At 43.6% G+C, this 21,823-nt stretch overlaps 1 protein-coding gene across 2 annotated transcripts; it reads left to right on the top strand.

Moving 5' to 3' along the window:
• Nucleotides 1-6,551: 6,551 nt before the first annotated feature.
• LOC101639715 (pancreatic triacylglycerol lipase) lies at nucleotides 6,552-21,517 on the top strand. 2 transcript variants are annotated; one of them, XM_004700915.2, is made up of 12 exons: nucleotides 6,552-6,597; nucleotides 8,184-8,338; nucleotides 8,751-8,873; nucleotides 10,768-10,902; nucleotides 11,407-11,518; nucleotides 12,451-12,570; nucleotides 12,664-12,783; nucleotides 14,152-14,270; nucleotides 16,764-16,893; nucleotides 18,453-18,561; nucleotides 18,944-19,108; nucleotides 21,430-21,517. In XM_004700915.2, the coding sequence occupies exons 1-12, from the start codon at nucleotides 6,552-6,554 to the stop codon at nucleotides 21,491-21,493; spliced, it is 1,398 nt and encodes a 465-aa protein (XP_004700972.1). In that variant the 3' UTR covers nucleotides 21,494-21,517. The 2 variants fall into 2 exon arrangements, with proteins under 2 accessions (XP_004700972.1, XP_012859719.1); XM_013004265.2 differs by having other exon boundaries at nucleotides 8,184-8,353.
• Nucleotides 21,518-21,823: the final 306 nt, after the last annotated feature.

Genomic DNA, 21,823 nt, shown 5'->3' with positions numbered 1-21,823 from the left:
TTGTCCCTGGGTTTGTTAACACCACTTCCTTGATTGCATAATTGTGGTAATGATTGTATAATTGTGGTAATGATTGCATAATTGTGGTAATGATTGTACAATGATTGAACTATTGAGTTGTATAACATGCGGTTTATGTCCCAATAAAACTGTTTAAAAAACAGACTTGTTGGCACCAGTTGGCTCTGGTGACCTTATGTACAACACAACAAAATTTTGCCCGATCCTGTGCCATTGGGAGAATTTGTACAGGTTTAAATTTTGTTGGGTTGGGTTCGGAGCAAGCAGTTGCTTTAATTACAGATCACTTTGATCTCTGTGAGGCTTGTCTTTATGCTTTTTAAAGGTAAATGGAAATTAGCCTTTAATTAAGGTGTGGCACTGTGGGTTAGGCATGGGCTGCTAATTTCAAAACTCTCCATCCTCTTCTTGGGAGAAAGAGGAGGCTGTCTGCCCCCATAAATACTGACAGTCTGGGAACCCTAGATGAGGTCGATTTGAGTCATAAGCAACTCAATGACCATGGGTTTGGTTTTCTTTTCTTTTCAAGAAGTGGGTTAGCCCTACTCCTAACACATGAGGATCTAATGAAAGCAATGGTTGTTCAATGAAATCTCTTACTCTAATGATCAGAAGTTTAATACCCTCCATTGTGTGTGAGCCCCAAATCAGATTATACATTTCTTCTTTTCCTGATAAATGCCCTTCAATCAGCCTCAGGAACTCTTACGTTTCATACGTACAGTTCAGCCAAAGGTTCGTGTGGACACCTTGTTCACTTTCTGGAACTCCTTATCTTTGTTGGGTCCTCTTCTTTACTACTTGGCTCTCCAAGTTCCAACTACTTCATTATTGTTGCTGTGCGTCATCAAGTGAATACCCACTCATAATGGCCGTGTTAGTCTGGATTGACTAGAGAAACAAATCCAGGGACATTCATGTGTGTGAGAGAGCTTTATGTCAAGAAGTAAGTATGCACAATAAAACATCTCAGTCTAGATCAAGTCCAGAAGCCCAAAATTAGCCCATGAAATCCTCTTCAGACTGATGCAGCACATGCAATGATGCCAAATGCAGGAAGATCACAGGCCAGTGGGTGGAAAGTCCTGTGGATCCAATGGAAGTGAATACATCTCCAAGGCTCTGGCTGCCATCAGCGTGGCTCCAAGTGGCTTGTCAACAAGAATGTGGAGCAGAGCAAGAGTACATCCCGCCTCCAGGAAGGAAGAAAGGAAGTTCCCAGAATCCTCATGAGAAGACCATGCCCACAAGGAGGCATCAGTCTGGCTGTGATCAGATTGACAGGCTAGACTCCACCCCTACACTCTATTTATCAAGTTGACATGAAATGATGTAACCCCCACGATGGCCCCATGTGACAGAGCAGAACTGCCCCACACATTTTCTCAGGCTGAAATCTCTGTGGCGCAGTTGGCCTGGACTTCTCTCCAGGACTAATTCCAATTCCTAAATAAACTCTGACCTCTGTCTTCCCAGCTCCAAGTGTCTTCCACATTCTGCTTGGTTTGCTTTCTTTGTGCAGAAGTCGAGAAAATGCCAACAGACATGTAACTAGGCACTGAAGGAGCCAGCCTTGTTGCTCCTCTTTTGGCATTTATCATAGGCATTCATCGTCGGTTGTCTAATTTCTAAAACATCGTTTCATGTGTTTTTATCTAGCCTTTTCATTTTACTTATGGTTTATTATTACTGATTTATGGTTAAAGAACAAGTGTGGTGAACGTATGATCCCTAGAAATGGAAGTCTCTCAGCTTATAATGTTTTAATGAACTTTGCTGATTATCTTACAAAGCTGGTTGTTGTGTTAATCTGGGTACATTAGAGAAACAAATCCACAGAAACTCATAAATGTATAAGACAGAGTTTTATATAAAGGGTAAGTGTACATTCAGAAAGCATCCTAACCCAGTGCTGCCCAAGCCCATACGTCCAACAATAGCCTATAAATCCAACACCGATCTACAAAGTCCTCCTACTTCTCACAAAACACACGCAATGATGCCAACTACAGGAGGAAAGCCAAATCAGTGAGCGTATAAGCATCTCAACACTGGCAGGGGTCTCCACACAGCTACTCCAACACCCAGGGCAGCATCGGAGTAGGTCCATGTGGCTTCTCCTCAGGGATGTCTTGCAGGAAGTGAGCCTTGCTAGCTGAAGTAAGGAACTGGCTAAGGCAGTCGCACCTGACCATCAGAAAGCAAGAGACCCCAAAACTAGAAAGGTGAGGCTCACTGAGCCATTTATCGCTCCGCCCTTCTATTAATCCCACTTGTGTTTATTGACCAGGTTGGCATAGTAAACCTTAACTATCTCAGTTGTGAAATGTTTCTATTAACTGACAAGTCACATGTTCCTGGTTCTTTGAATGACTACTAGTGCGTCACTGGATGCTGCCCACTAAGAAGGCTACATCATGGCGTTCATCTTTCTTCTTTTAAAGAGAGTCGATAGTTGTCACTGAGTCCACTCTGACTCCTGGTGACCTTTGGTATAACACGACAAAGCATTGCCTGGTCCTTTGCCATCCAGAGGCTACCAGCAAGAGAGTTGGAGGGGTTGAGATTTGGGAAAAGGCACTTGGTATCAAAGCTCTGTCTTGGCCTGCCCCTTGGTGAGGAGGCTGAGATCATTTCTAATGTTTTGATTCCCCGTCCATCTTCCAATTGGATTGGAACGAAGAAAAAATTGACACGACTTATTGATCTCATTTTTCTTTCTGTTCTCCCCCTTCCCTGAATCTATTTATTGTGTAAGCATGGCCTCCTCCTCCTTTGGATGGCCCTGGAGGTTGGCTGAGCTGAGTAAGGACAGGCCAGAATCTCTGAAGGTTAAGTAAATGAGGCTCCATTTGGCGAGCTTGCTGGTTATCAAGCCAGACAGGTGTTCTGCAGCCGTTAGTTCCCTCACCTGGAGTTTGGTGTCACAAGATTGCCAGCATCACAGCCGAAACGTATCAATATTTAACTCCGCTGCAAACATAGCTGCTGAACTAGAAACTTCCAAATTTGGAGGTTTTTTTTACTTTTAGATGTCCAAGGCTTTAGAGTCAAAGCTGAGTCAAGGTTGTGTACTGCTCTATGGATTGAGGAGATATAGGATTATTTTCTGAGAGAAACCCATCTCAGCTTCCAATGCCAGGAGGTACTGGGCGAGTCCTGCCATGGGTCTGTCACCTTTCTCAGGGTACATCTTCTACCTGCAGGCCTCTCAGGAGTGGAGAGCAATAGAGGCTGGGAGAGAGCAGGGTTCTGATCATAGCTGATCCCCCTACCTGTGGCATTTGAGAATCTGTATGAGCCAGCACATGGAGGGGTTCTAACATCACATAAATGGCCTCTGGAGACCCAGGCAACATGGGGTGAATTTTACTAAACCCTGGAGTAGCATTACCCCAGACTTCCCATGGGACTAAACAAACAAGCAAACAAAAACCCATTAAATATATAATTCTACTAAAATGGTATGAAGAATAAAGAAATTAATTTTATAATTTGGGGGCTGCAAGAAAAGAGATTTTTAAAATTCAAGGATTCGAGTGGGGGAATCTGTCAAAGTATTGCTGTATGTGTAAGTGTCATCCAAATGGCGGGATGAAAGTTATAGTCAGAATTGGATATTTGGTATCCAAGCTGCCAGTTATTAATTGGTGATTAATACGATAGTCTAGCCCAATTAAGGCAATTCTGGCTAATCTAATCCTAAAACCACAGTGGCTTAGAACAATAGGAATTTATTCCTTCTTCATGTAAAGTCTCAATGGGTGCTGGTGCTGGGTGCATTGCTTTCCCTCCATGTGAGGAGCCCAGATCTCCTCCATCTGTGTCTCCAGCAGCTTCAATACAGGGCCTTTGATGTCACTGCCTGCATCTTACCATGGGGGCCAATGGGAGGGAAGGCTCCTGAGGGTTATACCCACGCTCTCACGAGCAGGCTGTTTATTGGCTCTTCCACTTACGTTGCATTTGCCAGAATTTGATCCTGTGCCCCCATTGGTCTGAAAGGGGGGCTGGAGAACAGACCCTTCTTCTACAATCTGTAGGAAGAGGCCAGCCGTCTTGCCCACCTACACTAAAAACAGACATTCATCCAGTGATCTGAAATAACAGTATGTACGGTTTATGGAATTCCACAGAGTTCAGAACTGAGAGTGAGTCACTCATCTAGAGCTGACACAACAGATGACTGATTAGGTAGCCAGGTCCTTCCTAGATTTTATGAGAGTTTGAGAAATTGCATCTTCTCTGGACATTCTAAAATTTGAACTTCAGCCTACAAACTCTAATCCCAATGACTAGTCTCTGTTTAAAAATTTGGTGGCTTGTGATGAATTCTTAAAAAGTTGCTCTAATTATAGGTAAAATTTTATGTTATCTAAAATGCCACCATAGAAATGTTATGTGAATTGTTTGGTAATTCACACAAAATATTACTTTATGGCAAACCCCACCGGAGACATTACTCTCTGTGAATTACAACTATTGGGGCAATATAAGATTAAATGACTAAATATTGTAGAGACACAAGACCCTCAATTACATAAGTTTCTGAATTTTTGCTGGCTTCAAGTAAGAAAGTTTTCAGAAAACGACAGCGCTGTCTGTTAAAGTGTTTAGGGATTGTTACGCTAACAATTATGCATAATAAACTGCTTTTGATATCATCTCATTTGTTCTTTCATATGTTCACAGGAGGGAAATGAAGCTCTCTACTCCCATAAAGGTTCACAGTTTTAGAAATCCACAGGGGCAATTCGCCTCTGTCCTACAGGGGCTCTATGGGCCTGTGTCAAGTTGATGGCCGTGAGTTTGCTTTGAGTTTGGATGTAACAACAAGAAACCATCATCGAGCTGTTCTACTCTGCAGCACATGGGTCTCCGTGAGCTAGAACTAGCTGAAGGGCAACCAGCACCACCGACGCTGAACCAACACAGCATAGCAACACAGCCCACGGAGCGCCAGCCTTCTCAGAGCTGATGATTCACCACCCATCAAGGTGGGTCTCAGTTGAAGCATCCTTAGGAGGGACAAGAGGAGCCAACCTAATCAGGGCTAGAAAAGCAGTGATTACATGCTAAGATACGAAAGATGGAGTGGTACTTTTCCAACTTCCCATTCATGGAATTCCTGCCCTACGTGCCTTCGCTCCTGATGTTAACTTTTCCCTTACCAACTTCCTTGAACTTTCCTACTGCACAAATAACTTTGTTGCTTTTTTTCTTCTTCTTCTGTACCTATAAACCCCATCAGGGGGCCGGATTAATATTTGACAATCTTGTCCTCAGAAAAAGTAATTTCATCTGGTTCAACTGAATAGCTGTGCTACTGTCAGGCTAAATGGCTCAGTATTTCAAAATGATGGCATCCCAAACCCAAACCAAATCCACTGCTGTTGAGTTTATTTGGATTCATGGCCAGAGACCTTTAGAACGGAGAAGAACTGCCCCATGGGGTTTAGAAGGTGGTAAATCTTTACAGAAGCAGACACATTGTTCTCCCACGGAGCGGCTGGTGAGTCCAGACTCCTGACCCTTCTGATAGCAGCTAGCATTGAACTACTGCACCACCAGGGCTCCTTTCCCCCACGACAGCCTCTGGACATTTTACTGTAAGCAATCTATCACAAACTGAAAACATCTGATTCTTTTCTAGCAAACACTTCTCTTTCCAATCCCCCCCACCCCAGATTATATATATATTTTTCTTTCTCCAAGTTGCATGTTGATTTTCTCTCCTGCTCACAATTTCACCTGGTGTCGGGGTCACAGGTTCTCCCTTGGTGCTCTTGGCAAGACCCCAAATTCCTTTCCTTAGTTCATGTATTCTGTCCCTCACGTTATTGTTGAGAAGTAGATTCGTTCTATGAACTATCAAAGGAAAATGTCGTTCCTGGAAGGAATGGACCCTTCTAAGGGGGGCCTCTCTGTGGCTGTTCTGGTGGGCCAGACAAGGTGACACAAAAGCTGCAGGAGTGGGTCGTTCATATTTGTTTTCAAGACTGTTGTTATCAAATCTGTGAAAACAATTTCATCTCACACATGCCCACGGAGCTGCAGAGAGAACTCTGAGCTAGCGAGAGCGGCAGGCTAGAACCTTCGCTGTAACGTAACGAAGGTGATGCTGTGTGCTGGCCAGTTTACCAAGGAAGACACCTTTTCGTACGTATGGATGCTTTCGTCACGTTCTCACAATGGAAAACTTTCCCTGCTCTGTTCATCTGGGTTTATCTACGATCAAAATTATAAATACATCCTTGGAACCTGCGCTCTTCTCCTGCTACTTTTCCACGGAACTACTGAAAAAGATAAGGTCTACCTATAAAAGGACTTTTCCGTACCATCTGGCTGTGGGCAGGACTGGACCAATTGCCACGGTGAGTCAGGAGCATGTGTTTCAGGTCTTGTTTACTAGAATTTGCCTGAATTCTAGGGACTTGGGGCTAACTGAACTTAAATTATTCTGATCTTTCTTTAAAAACAAAAATAATCTGATTTGACCAACACTCATTCATGTTCTTAACTTTATTTAGATGCTGCTAATTTGGACACTCTCAATGCTGCTGGGAGCAGTGGCAGGTAAGAAAAACAATCTTGGTGGTAAAATAGTTAGAGTTTGGCAGCTAATCAAAGGGTTGGTGGTTCGAACCCACTAACCATGCTGTGGAAGAAAGATGAGACAGTCAGCTTCCATAAAAATGTCAGCCTTGAAAATCCCATGGGGGGCATTCTCCTCTGCCCCACAGGGTTGCTATGAGTTGGCCTGGACCCCAGGGCAGTGGTCTGGGTTTGGATGAGGTTCACTGCTCAGTGCTCTCATGAAGGGTGAACGCAGGTGAATTCAAACCACAATGAGGCTACAAAGCAGCGTGAGGAGGAAGAAACAAAGAGCACAAGCCACGGGGAAAGTGTTAAAGGATAAACTCCAGGATGCCTGGAGTGTCCAAGAGACAGCACGTATGTCAGATACACCGCAAGTATGGGATATAGTTATACTCAAAAGTATTTCTACTTATGTGACATTCCAATTGAGTTGAGCATTTTGGATGTTCATGCATTCGTATGGAAACCATAGAGTGAAATGTGAGGTTAGGACTTTTTACCACATACGAATGTAGTACCATAAGCAACATTCTTAACCCTCTGTGCTTGGAAACTGGGCTCATACTACTATTATTTTTAATTTTTGCCAAATTTTTACCAAAATCTAAAAACCAAGCCCCACGGCCCTTGAGTGGGTTCTGATTTGTAGCAACCTTGTATAGAATTTCCAAGACTATAAATCTTCACAGGAACAGGCAGCCTCATCTTTCTGCCTTGGTGGGATTGAACCACCTACCTTGTGATTAACAGTTCAATGATTACCCAACAGGGCCACTGGGGATCCTTGTCATAGGATATTGGTGAGGTCAATCATGTAAATTCATTTTGCTCAGAGCCTGACATGCATACAGTCAGATCTAGTAAGTGCAGCCCCCACTACATCTACTACTCCTACTTCAACCAGGAAACTAGACTTTATCTTCCCTATGAACCCTTTAACCTTATTACAGGAATCCAGAACACCCACAAACACAAGTCGGAGATCTAGCTGCTTGACCAGAATGGAAATAAAAAGTTTGAGCCCATGCAAAGACAATCCTACTGCCGTTGAGCCAATTCTGATTCAGAGTGACTCCTTAAGAGAGTAGAATGGCCCCTTTCGGTTTCTGAGACTTTAAATCTTTACAGGAGAAGACAGCAGCTTCCCTGTTCTCCAAAGGAATAGCTAGTAGAGTTCCAGACCTTTGCCACCAGGGGTCCTTATGCCCAAGCCCGAAGTAGCTAACAGAACTTGAAAGCTTCAGGCCTGTGGACACAAGGTCTTTGCTTAGTCATCAATGGCCCAAGGAAGACATTGTAGAAGAAAGACCAGAATCGATCCCAGCAGGAACTGAAGAGAGACGTGAGGGCAAGGCAGCCCTGCTGCATAGTAACAACAGAGACCCGCCCTGACATTGTCTTCTGAAGCTGATGGTGGGGTAGGCTAATGGGAAGGTGTTTGGAGTCCTGGAGGAAGAAAATTGGCCACATGTTGTAATTCAACGTATTTTCCAGCAGAGGGACCATGTAAAACGAGACCCTTGTTAAAGTAATGTTCTTGGAATGCTTCTGGATGATTGCAGGGAAAGAAATCTGCTTCCCGAGGCTTGGCTGCTTCAGCGATGATGCCCCGTGGGCAGGGATTGTGGAAAGACCCCTCAAAATCTTGCCCTGGGCTCCAAAAGACGTCAACACCCGCTTCCTCATGTACACCAACGAGAACCCAAACAACTTCCAAGTAAGAGCGCCCCTGGTCTTTTAGCACTCCGATCATTCTGTGTGACGTCATGGGGGACTGAACGCTGGAAGTGTCTGAAGAGAACAACTCAGACAGTGGAATGTGCGTGGCATCTTTGTTGGCTTTTGTGACAGGGAGCCTACGTATTATGTAATGAAGTGTGTTTATGAAAGGCTCATGAGGTTGACATTGGTTTTTGTCCTACATTTCGTAATGGACATCAGCTTCCTAGTAACTTCATTGAAGGCCACAAAGTAGCAACTGGTGATGATCGTGAACAGCTTGGGCGGGCAGGGAGGAGCCTTACTAAGCAGAATCCCACTTCTCAGAAATCTCCCTCCCTCCAGGTGCAAAGAATTCTACTGGAGAGTATAAGAAACTTGATGTGAAACACTTTTCTCTCCTCAAACAGGAAATAGTTGCAGATCCAGAAATTATTGGAGGCTCCAATTTCAGAGCAGATAGAAAAACACGCTTCATTATTCATGGATTCGTAGATAAGGGAGAAGAAAACTGGCTGTCCAACATGTGCAGGGTAAGACGTGGCATTGTCTTAAGCAAGGGTGTTTCTGCACTGGTATTTAACAACGGGTACAACCCCAACAAATTAGGGCAGGCCTGGAGCCTATAGCACTGGAAGATTTGATGGTGGTCCCTGCTGGGCTTGGGGTTCTCAAGGAAGGTCCAGGAGGTGGGGTTGGAGGAGGGAACCTGAGCCCTGCATTGGCAGACGTTTGGTGGGTCCAAGTACCGATGATTTAATCACAACTGTAGAGATGGTTCAAGATGTTATCAATAGATGTTGCCTGATGCATAGGAGCACATCATAGACCTTTGCTTCTTCAATAGCTTTGACTTTTTAGTGAAGAGCCAAGATATCTCATTTTGCCCAAACTAGCTCTTTTTTAAGTTTTCACTTACTACTCTTTGATCTCCCTTGGTAGCAACGTGTAGGAAAACTGGATAGATTTTAATTTCCAACTTCTGTTGTTTCAACATGTAATGTAGGCCGTGGTTTCATTGTCTTTTAATTTGCCTTTGGCTATCTGCCCTGTGATAATGAAGAACTAAAAGATAGAAAATCAAATAGAATAAATTTTCCTAGTAGCTGCCAGTGCTGCAGGAACATGATTACTGATCCATTTTATTCGTGTTTGATTCACTTATTCATCAAGTTTCGGTGGCCAACTGTGACACGGGCACAGTCCCTCTTTTCTGCGTTCTCAAGGAAAAAGGCACAAAGGTCATCCTAAACCCGTTCATTGCAGGCCGATCGGCGGTGGCTCCAGTCAAAAGGTGAACTGAGTCAACCCCCAAGTGTACCTATCGATCCTGGAGCTGGAGGAAATTAACAAGCAATTCACAAGTCAGGGAATAACTAGAGGAATCACACAGGCTGGTTTCAAACATAATTTAAAGCTGAGACTAGTTGGGAGAGTAGGAATATAATTATTCAACAGTGAGGGGGGGAAATAAAATGATTCATAGTTCAAAAGTAATATAGATTTTTAGATACTGAAATACAATTTATTTCCAAGATCCAGAAGCAGGTGTGTTTTTTCTTGCATTTGGTTTGGGTCTGACAGCATGGTTGCATTATGAGAGAGAAACAAATGGTTGCAAGAAGGCCGTTCAAGATCCTACATTCCTACATTCCGGACGTGACTCTATCCCTAGCGCACTGTGACATTAGCAAATGACGTCCCCTCTTTGGGTTTTTCCATCTGTATGATGAGGGTGTTGGGAGGGCTTCTGGGATGGCTTGTTTTTCTCAAATTCTTTGTGGTACAAGGTGGAAGCTTTTATAATCACCCAACTCAGGCAAACAGAATTCCTGATACATGTAACATATTTGTAACCATATGTGATCCCCATTAAGCTGACTCCAGGGGCTATCTAGTCATTGTATTTTTATGTGGAATAAGTCTTCAATGATGTACATTAAAACATGTTCATCCAAAAACTTCAATTAATTTTTTCATCATGAACCAAAAAAACTCACCTTCACTATACTGAGTTAAGGGCTCTTATAACATAAGCATTCATTTATTCAATAAGTACACCCATGGAACAACCTATGCATTGTCCAAGCATACATTCTAATGTAGGAGGACTTCATGACTTTTATAATGATCTAATGAGACAACCTACTGGGTCACATTCTATAAGGTTTTTCATGAATCAAATCTCAATGCCTATGTCCCAAGAATCCAGTTCCTATATATCAACCAAATGTTCACTTTGAACCCAACGTTTAGCTTCAGGCACGGGTCCATAGCTGTAACACACTCATTGCTGTGGGGTTAAAAGTGAGCACAGTATTGTATAGACTCAGGTAGGAATTTATCTGTGTCCTCAAATGTGGAAATTAGCCAGTTAAGAGATCCTTCCTTTTCTTTTAACCTATTTATCTGTGTCTCTTCCACCAGAACCTGTTTCAGGTGGAAAGTGTGAACTGCATCTGTGTGGACTGGAAAAGCGGGTCCCGAACTGGATACACGCAGGCCTCACAGAACATCCGGGTGGTGGGGGCAGAAGTGGCCTACTTCGTGGAAGTTCTTCAGGTAAACTGCTCCAGGCCTTCGAAGAGTCCAAACACCTGGCTCTCTGAATCCCGGTGGGACTTTTGCTTTGCTGCGTCTCATCTCATTTCATTTTAAATGTGTGATCGCTGGTAAGAGGCTACTTGCTGCTTGCACTCCACTTGCCACTTGGTTGAAAAGAAAACAACATCTCAATTGGAGCTTTATGAATAAGCCTATTGAATGCAAATAAACTAGTTGGGTTTTTTTGGTTTTGTTTTTTAAGCAAATCTTGTCCAAGCAGCCAAAGAATGTATTTGGGCTGAATTTCATCAGTATTTGTTGGCATTTGACCAGTTGTCAGACCAAGTTAATCTCGAGATTAAACTAGTTCTGTTGGTTCTGTTTGCTTGTTTTATGAAGAGAAGCACAGTGATCACGAGCCAGCCTGACTTGGGAACTGAAAATATAGGAAACATTAACCTTGTGCAGACTGAAGTAGTTGCTTGATTCATGCACACTCTGAGGAGGCTTCTCTTCCCACAGTCCTCCTTTGGGTACTCCCCTTCAGAGGTCCATATCATTGGCCACAGCCTTGGGGCCCATGCTGCCGCGGAGGCTGGACGGAGATTCAATGGGACCATTGCACGCATCACAGGTCGGTAGAAGCAGCCAATGCTGCAAAGTCAGACGAAATGTAGCCTACATGGAATCTGAAGGGGAACCCAGGTGTCCATTTGGAGCGGCCCTGCTTTTCACCCGAGGAGAGAGACGTCCACGTTGTCCAAATGGGATCAGAAAACAGTATGCTCTGAAGCTCTGTGGATGTCTTATTGATGTGGATCATCGGTCCTACAGGGTCCTGTTTAATACATCCCTATTGCACAATGCTAAGATGAGACTTAAGTACATCTGCGGGCTTCGTTCATACCAATGTCCCTTTTGGAAGGCGTTCACAAAGCACAAGTTTCATGGTGTCATTTGCATAGGTTGAACCTGAAGAGTTCAGAATTGATTGGTTAATTATATTTGACTTCAACAGAAATTGCTCATGAGCCCAAGTGTCAGTAATTATCCAAAAGCTGTATTGAGTAATGGGTGAAAGGATGGCCAGGTGGTCAGTCTCCCCGGGCTGCCAATGCCCTCCGTGATGAGTAGAGGCAAGCTCTGTGGTTTGGGGAGTGTCAATTTAATGCAAATGGAAAAGTAGAAGAGGAGAAACCCCTTTAAAAAACAGGAAGGTGAGGGTAAACCATGGAGCCCAGCTGGCTCTGTGGCTAAGCAATCAGAAGCCAGCCCCAAGATCAGCGATTCTAATTGACCCATTGCTCTGTGGGAGAAAGATGGGGCATCTGTTTCTGTGAAGATGACAAGCTTGGAACCCCAGGGGGGCAGTTCTACTCAGTCCCGTTGGGTCCCTGTGAGTCAGCGGCCACTACACAGTCATGAGTAATGAGCACTCCTTCCCTGCAGCACTCACATACAACTAACTCACAATCACGGCCAGCGTTTGCCCTCCTATCCGTGACTGATGAGGGTGCATAAACACGGATGGATGAACACTAACATGACACCTTCTGTTTCCTGTAGGATTGGACCCAGCTGAACCTTGCTTTGAAGGTACACCAGAATTAGTCCGATTGGACCCCAGTGACGCCATGTTTGTGGATGTCATCCACACAGACGCTGCCCCCGTGATCCCCAACATGGGTGAGCTCAACCTGTCTTCCCCTAGCGACCTGCCGCTCCGCCTTTCAAGTCTGTGCCTTACCATCAGCCCGCCCTTCTTTTAAAATTCCTCAGGGTTCGGAATGACCCAACCCGTGGGCCACCTGGATTTCTTCCCAAACGGAGGGAAAGAAATGCCCGGATGTCAGAAGAACATAGTCTCTCAGATTGTGGACATAGAAGGGATCTGGGAAGGTAAAGCCATGATGTGGGTAAAGTGATTTCCTAGGGGAACGTTTCCATTTCCTTTTGCCAAAATGGTGCAATATCTTGCTACAGTCGAACCCCTGACCTCGATGCCAATGCGTTTCTAGAAGGCGCGTTGAGATGCAATGCAGTCGAGTTCCGAATCAATTTTTCCCGTAAGAAATAACTGAAACTGGATTAATCCGTTCTCCACCACCAAGTTTTTACCCTAACCCTTAACCTTTCCTTTTTATGCAAAACATTACAGAAATTTCAAAGTCAATAAATTCAGAGTTAAATAATATCATTTAAATAGGAAACAACGTTTAAAACGTTTTTAACAGCTACAGTATGGCCCATACCTTGAGTTTGCTGCGGATCTGGATCTGCGGACACGGATGTGAAGAGGCGTTGTTTGGAAGGGGAATCCCCTTCCACAAAAATCAACTGGCAGCTGCTTTTCGGGAGTTTTTTTTCCCCCCCTTCTTTGCCTTTTTTCACCAGGATCTGGCTGGCTTTCTCTTAAAAAATTTATATATATATATATATGTCTAATATGGTCTGCTGTTGGTGTTTCCCTAACTGTTTTCTAAAAGGGTTTATTTACTAAATTATCATCAACAATATCGATCACACGGTTAACCAGGTCCTTATCGTGATGTTCTTTTTAAAAAAAACTCTTTCTTAGGACCCACATTTTTATCCGTACAAAACAGTACAAAGAGGCACAAAAACTAAGAATATTATAGTCAAACGCTTGGAACACAGACACAAAAGGTTTAAACAGCTCGTACCAGCAACACCAACTAACGCCGAGTGACCGAAACCGGAACGCCTTTTGTTTACAACAATCACGTGCGTCGGGTCGATAACGATGTTTTGTTCGAACTCCGATGCAAATTGTTCTCGACATTTCGCGAGAAAATTGTCGAGTACGGATGCAGTCTAGTACTGGGGGGGGTCTACTGTATTACTTAAGCCTCACATTTTATAGAACCAGGGATGTTTCACTGTATTCCTGAGCTACCCCTAATTCTGTGAGGCTTTTCGCTGAGGACAGAGGGCATAGTAGACCATTGTGGGGAAAAGTATTTGCAGTTAATTTTCCACGGTTCTTATTCAGGGACTATATTACTCAATGACACTTAGACATGGATATAAACCCATTTTTCCTGCTAAAGTTATTTTCCCTTTGCATTTAGCTGTGCCTGATTATTATGACCTTAAATGGTTCTCGTTAACTCGTGAGTGCTTTTCAAATCACAGGTACACTTCAAAAATAATTGTTCTCCATGACCTCCATGAATTAACACTCATTAGAGAGAGGTTGGGAAAAATTAGTCATTTTTCATGTGTAATCATGTCTACTTTTCAAAGGAACGCGTGACTTCGTGGCCTGCAATCACCTGAGAAGCTACAAGTATTATTCTGACAGCATCGTCACCCCTGACGGCTTTGCTGGCTTCTTTTGTGCCTCTTACAATCTTTTCACTGCAGTAAGTACACGCCGCCGCCCAGAACACATGGGGACCTTCACTTCTCAGCATCAGGGTTTTGCTTTCTGTAGTCAGCATGCATTCAACAAGCAGCGCTACGTCACTGCCAAAGGACATATACTTTTCATCATGCAGATTCAGTAACAGTGGTAAAATATCAGGGAATTTGAGAGTAAAGGGGCTTGTAAATGGAAATGTCTCCTGTCTACTTCATTCTCTATCACTGCGGTTAGGAGCAGGCAAATTTGCAAAGGTGTGTTGAGAGTAGTTCTGAATGAGACACATGCCAGGGAAACCTGAAGTGTATCGAACTCACAAAACCACTGCCATCAACTCAAGTTGATTCCTCCTCACAGTGACCTATCTAAGATTCCCTCCGTTTTGTGAATCTCTCCAGGAGCAGTCAGCCTCTTCTTTTTCCCAAGGAGCGGCTGGGGAGTTTGAACAGCTGACAGCTCCAAAATGATGGCCTCTGCAACTAGATGGTTATAAGTAGATGGATATTTATTTCTAAGTAAGCTCATAGATTGCATTTTGGAGTCTTCATCTTCTTTGATTTTCTTTAGCAATCTAGATCCTTAAATGCGATCTTGAGTATGAACTATGTGTTATGTAATTGGCTTTTGCTCTACATTGTAGCAAATCGAAAATTTGTAACCTGTGCCATTTAATAAGAACATTTTTCAAGTAATATGCCAGTTGGTGTACTCATTAACCAGGAGATGCACCTTCCCGATTAAAAGAGAAGAGGAGAACCCTGGGGTCACACTCAATAGCTGAGTGGCTTTGGGCAAAGGACTTAACTTCTCTTAGGTACTTGTGTCATCTGTAAATATAAATAATAATGACATGACTCCATTGATTCACTGGGAGGATTTTAGGAGATGATGTATGTTAATTGTTTAGCTCAGAGCCTAAAATAAAATCATTAGTATTCTCCAGTTGTTGACTATTCTGGGGGAGTGCATATTTTATTCCCATGACAGCTTGCATATGAAATAAGAATGAACCTCCCCTTTCTTGGATCTAACTTTATTTTCTTTATCTTTTTCCAAAGTCGTGGTTCTCTGCCCTTCTCCTTAGTGGGGAAAGCAAACTAACAGAAATATCCTAGGTCTTAACCTTCATTGAAATGTATTCTGCCTCAATCATGTGAACCATCCTTTTTGGTACTGCTTAGTCACTTTTAGAAGAGAAGGGAAAAAACAAAACACAGTCTCATAGATCTATCAGGCTTTGAACACACCTGAACAGCTTACCTCCAGCCTTGAGCTGGGACAAGGTGATAATGCTGGTGTGGTGCTCAGTGAGGGTGTTTATCACAGAGGGAGTCTGGGGAGCCATGGGTACAGGGTCAACGCCATCAAACTCTGTCCGATCTCCTTGGCTACTGCTGCCATTCGCAGGTGAGGCCTAGGACTTAGTATCTGTTCTTTTGACTCAAGCAATGCCCTCTGAGAGATTTGGATATTTCTCCTTTGCTAGATTTAGAACCCTGAAATTCTGCCAAGCCCGTGATCTGGTTCATTGATCTCTGAGTCTACCTCTTGCCTGTACAGTGGAGGGGTAGCCTAGCTCCGCCCTAGCAAGAAATAGGGTGCTTTCGTCTACATCAGCGGTTCTCAACCTGTGGGTCAAGACACCCCTTTGGGGGTCGAACAACCCTTCCACAGGGGTCGCCCAATTCCTAACAATAGCAAAATTACAGTTATAAAGGAGCAACACAAATAATTTCTGGTTGGGGGGTCATCACAACATGAGGAACTGTATTTAAGGGTGACAGCATGAGGAAGGTTGAGAGCCACTGGTCTACATTCTGTTGGTCCTGTTTCCTCTGTTCCCCCCATATCCCCTTGTGGGGAAAAGAAAGTGAACAGTCCCCAATGTCGTATTCGTCTCCCTCAGACTCCCACCTCCTGGCTACGTCTTCAGAGGCCACTGGGGCATTTTCGCTCCATGATGAGGGGGTCCTGGATCCTGAGTCTCTTGTGTTTTGATTGACTAAAAAGGAGCTAAAGAAATTGAGAAAGACATGACCTGTAAGCCTGTCACCTTCCCACTGGATCTTGTTTTGCATGCCAGAAGTTTACTGTTGCCGCGTGCTCTTCTCTTTGCAAGCCTTCTCAAATAAATCTGTACCACCTTGCAGCCAGATGGAAACATGGACCACTTAGGGAGACTTAGGAGCAAGAGAGAGAAAAAAACTATATATATATACACACACACACACACACACTGTATATGTATCCTCCCATTGTCTGGTTTTTATAATATCTTTGCTGGTGTTGTGTTACTTAACAGTGAAATTGCTGATTTTTCATGGCGAATCATCTGTTTTCATAAGATGTGTTTTAAGCTTTTGTTGAGAGGCTATTAAAACCTACACAACAAAATAGGCTTTAGAGGATTTTAATTACAGCAATGAGTGGAAAGAAGATGCAGCAGTATTCAAAGAAAGCACCTCCTCATTCATCATTTGTTTACTTTCCCCAGAATAAGTGCTTCCCCTGTCCAGAAGAAGGCTGCCCACAGATGGGTCATTATGCTGACAGGTTTCCTGGGAAAACCGATGGAGTGGACAGGAAATTTTATCTAAACACTGGTGATGCCAGTAATTTTGCCCGTAAGTCTCCATCTCACTTACCTCCCATTCTTAATGTGGTGCATTTTATCATGTTCATTGAAAATGTGTAAACTTGCTTTTTTATATAAAAGCTCTAACTCCCTCCCCCAAATGAAAAAAACAAAGCTTAAATGGCAATGTTCACGATGATTGTGGTGAGATCCAAGAGTAGCAAGAGCTTGGGACCTGCACTGTCCATGATAAAAAAAAACTGCTGTGCTTTCTTTGATGCCGGTGCTCTGTCAAATCTATCTACATAGCATTCAGCTGATAATAGCAACTCAAAAGACTAGACAGGACTCTGAGGGGACAGTGAGTTCATGTTAATGGGCGAAAGACCACTCAGAGGAATGTAGAATGTCAGTCAAACAATTGTCGATGAGTGTTGTGTTATCCGATACCAAAAGGAGGCTGCGAACAGTTACCTATGTTGAAGAATTCAATCCATGTCTCTGGGTTGCACACATAGAAACCATTGATGTGGTGCATGTCGGCTGTAACAACAAAAATAAAATAATTCATGTTAAAAATAGTAATACATTGCTTCACCTTTGGCTCTGGTGCCGAATTCGGGCATCTTCCTCCACTCCAGCCTCTTCGTATCCAGTCATTTCACTGAGGTGTAGTAGAAGTAGAAAGAGTGATTAGGAGAGAGGTGGCTGGGGCTGGGAAATGAGAAAGACTGATGGGTTGGAGAGATAGTTAAGACTATGTATCCCCTGGAAAATGGGTATGGTGAGGGGTGGGGAACAAGCTCCAGGTTTCATTTCTGGGTACAGAGAAGGAAAAGTATATGGATGAGTCAGTGGGGTAGCAGCATTGCAAAAACTATAGACAAATTGTATCCCCTCTCCAATTGGCCCCAAAGCACACCCACTGTCTTCTAGTCAATTCCAGTGCATAGCAATCCAACATAGGGTTTCCAAGACTGTAAGCCTTGATGTGAGCAGACAGCCTCATCTTTTACCCACAGAGTAGCTGCAGGATTTGAACTAGCTCCCTTATGCTTAGCAGCCCAGTGCCTAACTCATGAAGCCAGCAGGGCGCCTTCTAATTTGGCTACTCTAAATGATAAAACTGGGAGTTCACTATGGACCAGCACTACATCAACACTCGTTCCATTACCATAAATTAGTACATTTCCAATTGCACTGGAAATGCAAATTATAGATGAGTGATTTGATAATAATTATATAAAGATAGACTAGACAAAAAAGGACAGTAGTCTAAAAGTGGATGATCTATGAAAAGAAGTACTTTTCATAGATGAACTTTTAAACTTAAATTCTTATAACATTTCAGAATAAACAGATGAAAAACTTGGGAGCAAAAAATGGATTGCTTTTGAGTCACTGTGTTTGAAAAAGGACCTATTGACTTTGGAAAGATGTGTTGCCACCAGCCCAGAGCAAGTCCCTAAAATATCTGGATGAAAGGGTGCCTATAAAGAATTATCTAAGAAATATATTCTAGTGCAAAATCGTTCAGTTGTGAAATCCAAATGAACCTGTGGATCTTCTCTATAAGCCGACCTTTATGATTATTTTTTTTCCTTGCAGGCTGGAGGTATAAGGTATCTGTCACACTTTCAGGAAAGAAAGTTAGAGGCAAAGTGCTAGTGTCTTTGTTTGGAAGCAAAGGAAATTCTAAGCAGTATGAAATTTTCAAGTAAGTGAACTATTACTCTAAATTTCTAAAATGTTGGGATAATTCGCATAGGGGATGTTTTTAAATCAATATTATAGCTTACTCATTACTGCATACATGGGTTTTAAATAGCCATCTATTATTGAAGAGTGGGTCACCCCTTAACCTTAATCCATTTCAGAATTTATGTTTCAAAACTTTAGTCTGCTGTTTCCTGAGAGGGTATTGATGTGGACTTTGATAAAAGATTTCTTTGGGATACCTGACACCTGATGATAATTAGTGAAGAATTAAGCAACAGATACAATATCAATGATCTTAGTATACGAAGACCTTTCAACCACACACACATCTACATTTATATATGTATTCAAGTGTATTTTTCTTAACTCTTGATTCCCAGGGGCTCTCTCCAACCTACCTACACTCATTCCAATGAAATTGACTCCGATGTGAATGTTGGGGACCTGCAGAAGGTTAAGTTTATTTGGACTAACAATGTGATCAACCCAACTCTACCTAGAGTGGGAGCGTCTAGGATTATCGTGGAGAGAAATGATGGAAAAGTGTAAGTATGTGTACTAAACCTCCAGAAGGATTTGTAGTACTGAGCCAATTTATCATTTCATTCCCACTGAAAATCTACTTGTGTTACACATCCTACCTACAGTGATTTCTCCAATGCCCCAGGCATAGCTATTTTCTCTTGTTTCTTTAGAGAGGAATGTAGAATGTCAGTCAAACAATTGCTGATGAGTGTTGTGCTATCCGATTCCAATGAAGTTTCAGAATAAGAATGAGTGAATTTGATAGCTCCACCTTATGCTACTGATGTGCTTCATGTGTGTTAATGTCAGGCCAGCATCTCCTCCCCAAATTTTCTGTGTTCACCAAATTAATACTGATATTATCGGGGGGGGTGTCGTGTGGGGTTAAGGGGAGAAGGGGTCCCCCACAAATCATCACAGGTCCGGTAGGCGCAATTGTACAGCGATAATAAGTAAAGATTATAGTAAAGTCATAGAGAGAATGAGAGTTAGAGGAGAGATTGGAATAAATGGAGTTAGACACAATTCATGGCAGCATGCTCACCTCAGCCCCGCTTGATGGTCCTCGTGGGGGGAACCCAGCCATGAGAGCAGGAGCAGCCTCGGGGACCAAGAACCGAGGAGCCTCTTTTCTTTATTGCTAACCACACATTCTATCACTTTAGGGGGTCATGATTACAGGTAACCACACATCACAGGAAGGGGCAGTACAGTAGGCATACACATTTAGGAAGGGGATCTATGATAGGCATAAGCGTATCAGAAAGGGGATGAGCTAGGGGTGTGCCCATAGGAATGGGAAGGTCTAGGGGTATACATGTGACAAGATGGGTGGACCCTAGATTCATGATGGCAGCCTAATCTTGGTCATCCTTGGGCAGGTTTGACCTCCCTGATGTCTCCTATAGGGAAACCGACAACTACTATCCTTATCAGAAGGGGGTGGGCCCTACTTGTTGTGGGATAAACAGTGGTGTCTGCTTGGTCTAGACAGCTGATAACTCTCAGGGAGAATGACCCCCAATCCACTCCTGATGACCTCCAAGTGTACAGTCATTCTCAAGCAGCTAAGTCTGGCATATATTTGGGGGAGACAGCTTGGGAGAAATCCTTCTGTTTCCCACAGGGTCGGGTGCTGGACATAGCTTCAAAGGATGTAAATAGACTAGTATCACTGGCCCCTGAATACAGTTAGGGGTCCAGGAGATCCACCCTAGATAATACCCAAGACTAGGCTATGGGTGAGCCAAAGAGGGCTAGCTAGCCATGGTGACCCATCAGAAAGGTTGAACTGATGATGATAGAAATATCAATATTAACGCAAGTGTTTTGAGAATTAAGATAAATACTTGGCCGCAATGCTACTGTTTCTGCCAGCCTGTCATCCGTCAGTCCTCATAAAACCCAAAGATGAGACTTCCTGAAAAATGGAGTAACAAAGACCACATATACCCCCCCAACAGAAACAATAACAATGATTCAGACAAAATACATGAGGCAACCATGTCCAAGACACTAGGTATCATGCAAAAAAGGACCATGATCCCGGCGAGATAAGGGAAAAGGCAAGCTGGGCCTCACAATTGCCCCCGCTAACTGCCCTGAGAGAGGTACAATGTGACATAAGATGGAGACATGCAGGCAGAGCCCAGGAGATCCAGAAATACCAGAATCACTAGATTTTACTCGACAGAGATCCTCAGAGACAGAACCCCAGAGATTTTAAACACCCCTCAACCCCCACCCCCACCCCCGAATATTCAGTAGGGCATCTTTCAACCTGTGTATGGAGACACTGCTGAAGGCCATGGCTGTATCCATCTGAGCAGACTACAGGGCACAATGCCCAGTCCGGCTGCAGGACCTCCAGGCTAGAGAAATGCTTCATTCAAAGGCTGCTGGGTAGAGTGCTTAGGACCGTTTTGCCTCAGTGCAAACCCAACCCACGCCTGTTGAGTGAATTTGAGGGTTTCCGGGACTGTAAATCTTTACAGGCACCAACAGCCCGATCTTTGATCTTTCTTTCACAGAGTGGCTGGTGGGCTTGAATATTCAACCTTGCAGTTAGCTTAAAGCATCCCTGACAGCGTCCCCAGTGCGCTTTGTGGAAGCTTTAAGGGCATAGAAAGGCGCTTTGGGGTGCCCTTTCTTAACTGCTCTGGTATTGCACAGCCCTGGAAGAATCGGAATGGGGAATCCAGTCCTTTCTGCAGTCGGGGTCTGGGTCTCGGGCGCGGGCTGAGCCCCCGTGGGAAAGCGCAGGGCTGCCCCGCTCGTGTTCTCGCTCTCAGCACACCAGATGCGTGTCTGTAGGGTGAGGGTCTGTGTGTTTTCTCTGCAGGTACAACTTCTGCAGTCAAGAGACCGTGAGGGAGGAGATTCTGCTCACCCTCAGCCCCTGTTAGGAGCCTGCAGACCTGTGACCATCGAATCGTACTGCTAATAAAATCTGGTGGTGACGCAACACGTGCTTTTCTTTTGTCATCCGTGTCCCTACTTTTCAACGAACCTTTTGCACAAAGCGATTAAAATTCCAAAAGGTCGAGTTGGTCTGAACCACGAATGACTGCTGCGTTTTTTAATACAGACCTACGACAAGACCCTGCTACGATAACTCCATCCTAAATCAGTCCTGATATAAGTCGAATACCTTACTTCTTTCTTTTTTCCTTTTTAAAGTTTTCGTTACCGTTGCCTTTTATCACCAATATCTTTATACATTTAATCTTGATTTG

This window comes from Echinops telfairi, unplaced genomic scaffold (genome assembly GCF_000313985.2).
Source record: "Echinops telfairi isolate 266 unplaced genomic scaffold, ASM31398v2 ScPeMD7_70;HRSCAF=299, whole genome shotgun sequence".
In the NCBI taxonomy this organism is placed as follows: domain Eukaryota; kingdom Metazoa; phylum Chordata; class Mammalia; order Afrosoricida; family Tenrecidae; genus Echinops; species Echinops telfairi.
Note: the sequence above shows the minus strand (reverse complement) of the source record. Positions and strands in the feature narration are given on the sequence as shown.

Coding starts and splice junctions, on each gene's coding strand:
- LOC101639715 (XM_013004265.2), top strand. CDS start 6,552: ATGCTGCTAATTTGGACACTCTCAATGCTGCTGGGAGCAGTGGCAG. Junction 6,598..8,183: donor GCTGCTGGGAGCAGTGGCAG/GTAAGAAAAACA, acceptor GGATGATTGCAG/GGAAAGAAATCTGCTTCCCG. Junction 11,519..12,450: donor GACCATTGCACGCATCACAG/GTCGGTAGAAGC, acceptor TGTTTCCTGTAG/GATTGGACCCAGCTGAACCT.